This window comes from Odontesthes bonariensis, chromosome 3, assembly GCF_027942865.1.
Source record: "Odontesthes bonariensis isolate fOdoBon6 chromosome 3, fOdoBon6.hap1, whole genome shotgun sequence".
Lineage (NCBI taxonomy): Eukaryota > Metazoa > Chordata > Actinopteri > Atheriniformes > Atherinopsidae > Odontesthes > Odontesthes bonariensis.
The window spans coordinates 2522061-2528709 of record NC_134508.1 but is presented as its reverse complement, the minus strand read 5'-3'; the positions used below and the strand labels follow the sequence as shown (position 1 = coordinate 2528709).

Below are 6649 nucleotides of genomic sequence, written 5' to 3'. Positions count from 1 at the left end.
TTTTATTTCCTTTCCTTTGGTTTCCTTTCCTTTTCTTTCTCTTTATGTGCTGTGCAGACCGAGCAGACCCCTGCTTCCGAGCAGCAAACACCGTAACAGGCGCGGCTGTCGGCAGGTATGTAGTATGCAGTATGTAGTATGTAGTATATAGTATGCAGTATGCAGTATGCAGTATGCAGTATGTAGTATGTAGTATGCAGTATGCAGTATGTAGTATATAGTATATAGTATGTAGTATGCAGTATGCAGTATGCAGTATGCAGTATGCAGTATGTAGTATGCAGTAGGCGGTTTCGAACACAGCCAGGGTCTGACTCTGAAGTCATGGGTTCCTAATGTTCGGATGAGCTGACTTCCTGTCACATGACTCTCCTGTGTTTGTGTAAACGTTGAAACGAAGCCTCTGGAACACCTTGCGTTCTATATTTTTAGCAGCAAGATTTCCTCCACTGGTCTTAATCTGCCTGTCTGGCTCCATCCTGCTCACGCAGCCCGACACCACCTGATCCCGGATCAGCTCGGGTCTCCGTCACGTGTTCTCCTGGTTAATTAGAGCTGGTTCATAGAGATCTGAGACGCGTCTCCGTGTTGTTTTCAGGGCGAATCACACATTTGTTCGTCTGTTACAGATCTCACCGTCTGATCCCTGCTGATGATCTGATACGATCCATCACTCAGTGGGGTCACATGACCCTGAAAGGATCAGATTATTGGCTAAATTACAATCAGATTAAAGGGTAATTCTCCTTGGATATCTGGCGGTGAATGAATGGGATCAGAGGCACAAAGCGTGTCATACCCCGGTATGATAGGTGGCGCTGTACCCATTCCAGCTGTTGCTAATAGAGCCACTTCCTGTTGACCTCTTCACCACCAACAACAACAACAAACTCAGGCATTGGAGAAAGATGGAGAACGCAGAGCCAGATGAAGCTACGTCCCTCTACATTTGGTCTGTGATGAGCTGCTTGTTGCACAAACTCGATGCCCAACGGAGCATTCTCCATCGCGTTGTTTGTTCCTACTTTCGCTTTCTTTCCTTTCGCTTTCTTTCCTTTTGCTTTCTTTCCTTTCACTTTCTTTCCTTTCACTTTCTTTCCTTTCGCTTTCTTCCCTTTTGCTTTCTTTCCTTTTGCTTTCTTTCCTTTTGCTTTCTTTCCTTTCGCTTTCTTTCCTTTCGCTTTTTCTTTTTGCTTTCTTTCCTTTTGCTTTCTTTCCTTTCGCTTTCTTTCCTTTTGCTTTCTTTCTTTTTGCTTTCTTTCCTTTTGCTTTCTTTCCTTTCGCTTTCTTTCCTTTCGCTTTCTTTCCTTTCACTTTCTTTCCTTTTGCTTTCTTTCCTTTGACTTTCTTTCTTTTCGCTTTCTTTCCTTTCGCTTTCTTTCCTTTTGCTTTCTTTCCTTTCATTTTCTTTCCTTTGAATTTCTTTCCTTTCGCTTTCTTTCCTTTTGCTTTCTTTCCTTTCACTTTCTTTCCTTTCGCTTTCTTCCCTTTGTCTTTCTTTCCTTTCGCTTTCTTTCCTTTCGCTTTCTTTCCTTTGTCTTTCTTTCCTTTGTCTTTCTTTCCTTTCGCTTTCTTTCCTTTCATTTTCTTTCCTTTGAATTTCTTTCCTTTCGCTTTCTTTCCTTTCGCTTTCTTTCCTTTCACTTTCTTTCCTTTCATTTTCTTTCCTTATGCTTTCTTTCCTTTTGCTTTCTTTCCTTTCACTTTCTTTCCTTTCGCTTTCTTTCCTTTCGCTTTCTTTCCTTTCGCTTTCTTTCCTTTCACTTTCTTTCCTTTCATTTTCTTTCGTTTGAATTTCTTTCCTTTCGCTTTCTTTCCTTTGACTTTCTTTCCTTTCGCTTTCTTTCCTTTCGCTTTCTTTCCTTTCACTTTCTTTCCTTTCATTTTCTTTCCTTATGCTTTCTTTCCTTTTGCTTTCTTTCCTTTCGCTTTCTTTCCTTTCGCTTTCTTTCCTTTCGCTTTCTTTCCTTTCGCTTTCTTTCCTTTCACTTTCTTTCCTTTCATTTTCTTTCGTTTGAATTTCTTTCCTTTCGGTTTCTTTCCAATTGCGTCGTTAATTCCATTATAGCTATAGTTGGGTAATTATCCTCCAGAACCGGCCCGTTCAGGGGCCAGGCTCGGCTCCAGAACCGGCCAGGTTTGGATAGCAGTTCTGAGGCCTCGTCTCCACCTGCTGCAGCTGAAGGGAACATTGGGGTAAAAATAACCCGGGGATCTGATGTGGGCAACACGTTACAGCTGCTCCAGGGGGTCCATGCCCCCCCCCCCATCAGCTGCCGGTTACCGTGGAAACAAACACACCCTCCTCAACAGGTGTGACGTTGCCTCATAACTGAAATATTTGTCCTGCTCAGGTTTCCTGGCTGAGCAGAACATTCCTGTGAGCCTCAGCTGATCCGCAGGAAACAACTCGTGACTTTTCTTCGGTTCCAGAAACTTTTTAACATGTCGGGGAGCAAAGTTTCCTTTGGGATAAAGCTCAGAGTTAGGGTGGATATTGATCTGTAATCAGAGGAATATTGATCTGTAATCAGAGGAATATTGATCTGTAATCAGAGGAATATTGATCTGTAATCAGGAATATTGACCTGTAATCAGGAATATTGACCTGTAATCAGAGGAATATTGATCTGTAATCAGGAATATTGACCTGTAATCAGGAATATAGACCTGTAATCAGAGGAATATTGATCTGTAATCAGGAATATTGACCTGTAATCAGGAATATTGACCTGTAATCAGAGGAATATTGATCTGTAATCAGGAATATTGACCTGTAATCAGGAATATAGATCTGTAATCAGAGGAATATTGATCTGTAATCAGGAATATTGATCTGTAATCAGAGGAATATAGATCTGTAATCAGAGGAATATTGACCTGTAATCAGAGGAATATAGATCTGTAATCAGAGGAACATTGATCTGTAATCAGGAATATTGATCTGTAATCAGGAATATTGATCTGTAATCAGACGGAGAGCAGAAGCTGCAGCTCAAACTCTCTGAAACAGTTTCCTCTCTTTCGTTTTGCTCAGACGCTAAGAAGAAACGACTCTGATGAAGCTGATCATCAAAAGGGAAACCAAGGAGGAGGAAAGTTATTGATTCCTCTGAGCAGCTGATCAGATCCACCACCTCTGCTGTGTGTCAGTTGGACTGTTCAGAGGGATCTGAGTCCAACAGAGTCAGATTTCTGTATCTGAATGTTATGGAAAAGCTCCAGGAGAGTCATTCAGACCCTAACCCACCCGTTCAGCTGCTCTCTGTGGGCTCTTCTCTCTGCAGGTATCTGCAGCTCTGTGATTACCGACCCAACGACAACACAGCGCTGCTCGGTGTTCGTCTGCAACGTTTCTGATCCTGGACGTTTGTCACGGCCGGTGTTCAGATAGCTGGTCAGAAACCGGAGGAGCTTCCCCAGAGCGGCAGACCTGAGAACAGGGTTAACTCCCAAACTTTAAGGCCTGAAACCCGGTTCTGTCCCTCTGTGGGAGGTTTGGGCCGGTCGCAGGTTAGCAGGGCCACGCTTTTATCCTCGGTTTCTGATCCTGCCTCTGGCAGCGGGACCTGCTGACCTGAGGGCTTTCAGACGTGACGTAACATTCATCCTGAATCCTGTGTTTGTTGTGCTCAGAGGAAGTCCGATTAACAGAAAACGGCGTGTTTGAAAAGTTCCCCAGCAGGCAGACGTGGTCATTATGAACCATGCACAGTTAAATGCACAGTTTGAGTTCAATTCTTTGGAGTCCTCAATTCAAACTCCAAAGTCTTCATCCTTCTTCTAAGTTTCACACTGGAAAAAATGCCCCTCCAAAAATAAGTAAAAAAAACAACAAATAAAAGACGTTTTTGCTTGAAATAAGCAAAAAAATCTGCCAATGGAACTAGTGAAAATCGGCTTTTTTCAAATGAAAAAAAAAGCTTGTTTCATGTGAAATCTGACTCAAAACAATTTGTTTTCAAGACTGTTTCACTTAACAAGATATTCCAGATGTATTGTATTAAAACAAGTCCCTATATCTGGCTGAAATGGTCTGATATTAAGTGTAATGAGATACTCAATGAGACAAATATACTTGGTAAGATTTAGATTTTTTCCAGTGCAGAGCACATTTGACTTTTAGTTTTTTATACGCTTATAGAGTTACATATCAAAGTTAAATGCTTTTTTAGGGAGTCGTTTGACCCCTCTGAGCCACCGTACCTCCAAACATGAGACAGACTGATTTACTTTCTGTCAGACGATGGAAGGATGCAGCGTTATCGGAGAAGATGTGTGGCACCAGTGGAACCAGCAGCGTTTCAAACCGGACCTCTGACATCCTAACACACACCTGGAAACCTCTGGATGCATCCTAACACACACCTGGAAACCTCTGGATGCATCCTAACACACACCTGGAAACACCTGTAATCTCTCTGCACCTGTGTGGTCACAATCTGACGGATGGCAGATTCTAAAAAGCGTAGACAGAACCCAAACATGGAGGAAAAAGGCCGTTTCGTGACCTGATTACGCTGATCTGAAGCAAACAGCAACTGATTCCCGTCGATTATTAATCACTCGTTTGCTTTGTAAAGGGTCAGAGTTCACCGCTTTGTTCCTCCTGATTATGGCACAAAAGTAAAGTTTTCAAAGGCCGGTTCGGTGAATGTTTGTTCAACTGTAAGTCATGGAGCAACATTACCTGATGACTAATCAGTGAATCAATCATCAGAGCAGCTGACAGATCAGACTCAGACTCAGACTCAGTATTCAGACTCAGACTCAGACTCAGACTCAGACTCAGACTCAGACTCAGACTCAGATCAGACTCAGATCAGACTCAGATCAGACTCAGACTCAGATCAGACTCAGATCAGACTCAGACTCAGACTCAGACTCAGACTCAGACTCAGACTCAGACTCAGACTCAGACTCAGACTCAGATCAGACTGAAGCTGTGGCTTCCTCCTCAGGGCAGAAACACTCACCTTCTTTCCATAAGCAGCTCCCATTATTCCTTATTATGAGCCTCTCCTGTTTATGGCAGCAGGTCCAGCAGCTCTTCTTCCTCCACTTGCCTGGCAGCCGGGTCTCTGTTAGCCCACAGCAGCAGGAGGCAGCCGGGGGAAACTCATTCCAGTAAAAAGCAGAGCAAAGAGCAGCCGGTCAGAGCCGAAACAGTCCGAGCGTCCAAATGTGAGTAGGAGGAGGAGGAGGAGGAGGAGGAGGCCCGGCCACCTGTTCCTGTTCTGCTCTCAGCTGTGAGAGGTTAAGGTGCTCTGGCTGGATTAATGTAATTAGTGTTGACAAGAAGCCAGAAAGCAGCCAGGTCTGACTCCATCTTTAAAGTCCTCAGCGCTGTTCTCAGCAAGTGTCGGGCCTGAGAGGACTCAAACATCCAGAGTTCAGGTTCACGCGGGCGTGGAAACTCCCACAGCGAGCTGCTGAGGATGCCCAACATAAAGGATCAGAACCATATAGATCATATAGATATATATCTATTAGGGCTGGGCAACGATTAACATGTTTAATCTAATTAATCACATGATTTCCCTGATTAATCACGATTAATCGCATTTGTACGCAAAATCTAAAAATGAATTCAAAAGTAGTGTATAGCTTTTAGCATTTAGCTTTATTTTAAATGTGCTGCCATATGAATGAAAGTGCCATAACATTTGCTGTGCAAACACACTTTTAACATCAGCATCTTTCTGTAGTTTTTATGTAGAAGCCTCGCTCCACTGTCTGTTTCCTTGAATGACTTGCTGCTATCAGTTGTGTGTTTTGCCTTTAAGTGATATTTTAGACTGGAACTACTACGCTGAGAAGACAATTCAACTTGGCAGTGTTTACAGATGACTTTGGTTCTGTCGACTCCGCCGTCTGGAAGAACTTTAAAATGAAAATGGCCGAGTAAAAGTTCCGTACCCTTCTCCATGTTTGGTGGATCCGGCGATTACTTTCTTTTCCTGTTCCACAGCAGACAGCAGCAGACTTTTACAAAATAAAAGCCTGTGAGCAGCAGACTTTTACAAAATAAAAGCCTGTCAGCAACAGACTTTTACAATAATAAAATAAATAATAAAACAGGGGTGGTCCGTGGCGTAGTGGGTTGAGTAGGCGCCCCATGTACAAGAGGCTATAATAATAGGTATGTTAGTATGTTATTATAAAATAATAATAATTTTTTTTTTTTTTATATTAAAAAAAAAAAAACTGCGTTAATGCGCAATAAAATATTTATCGCCGTTAAGTAATTAACGAGTTAACGCAATAATAACAAGTTAACTCACCCAGCCCTAATATATATATTTATATATATATATATGGTCTTTGTATCCTTCATGCAGATTTTAGCTCTTACATTTTAAGGAAATCCTCCGGCTGGTAGGTGATTTTAATGATTTTAAAGCCCATTGTCTGTCTTTTAATCTCAGATTATTGATCGTCCCACTCAGATAAAACCGTTGGCTGGTTCTCAAACCACCTCTCAGATCGTCGGCAGCGTGTGCAGCACAGCGGCGTTTCATCGGGTCATTTAAAGGTCTCCAACGGTGTGCCGCAAGGCTCAGTTTTAGGACCCACTCTTTTTTTTACAATTTACATAAATAATGTGGGTGAAAACATATTACTGATGAACCTCTACATCTTTATGCTG

General features: G+C 42.4%; 1 protein-coding gene across 1 annotated transcript in view; it reads right to left on the bottom strand.

The window, feature by feature from the left end:
* LOC142376651 (protein FAM107B) overlaps window positions 1–5161 on the bottom strand; it is a 28504-nt gene extending 23343 nt beyond the window's left edge. The window contains exon 1 of the mRNA XM_075460095.1: window positions 4977–5161. Within this exon, the coding sequence (XP_075316210.1) occupies window positions 4977–5000 (24 nt within the window). The 5' untranslated portion in view covers window positions 5001–5161. The remainder of the gene's footprint in view (window positions 1–4976) is intronic.
* Between the last annotated feature and the right edge of the window lie 1488 nt (window positions 5162–6649).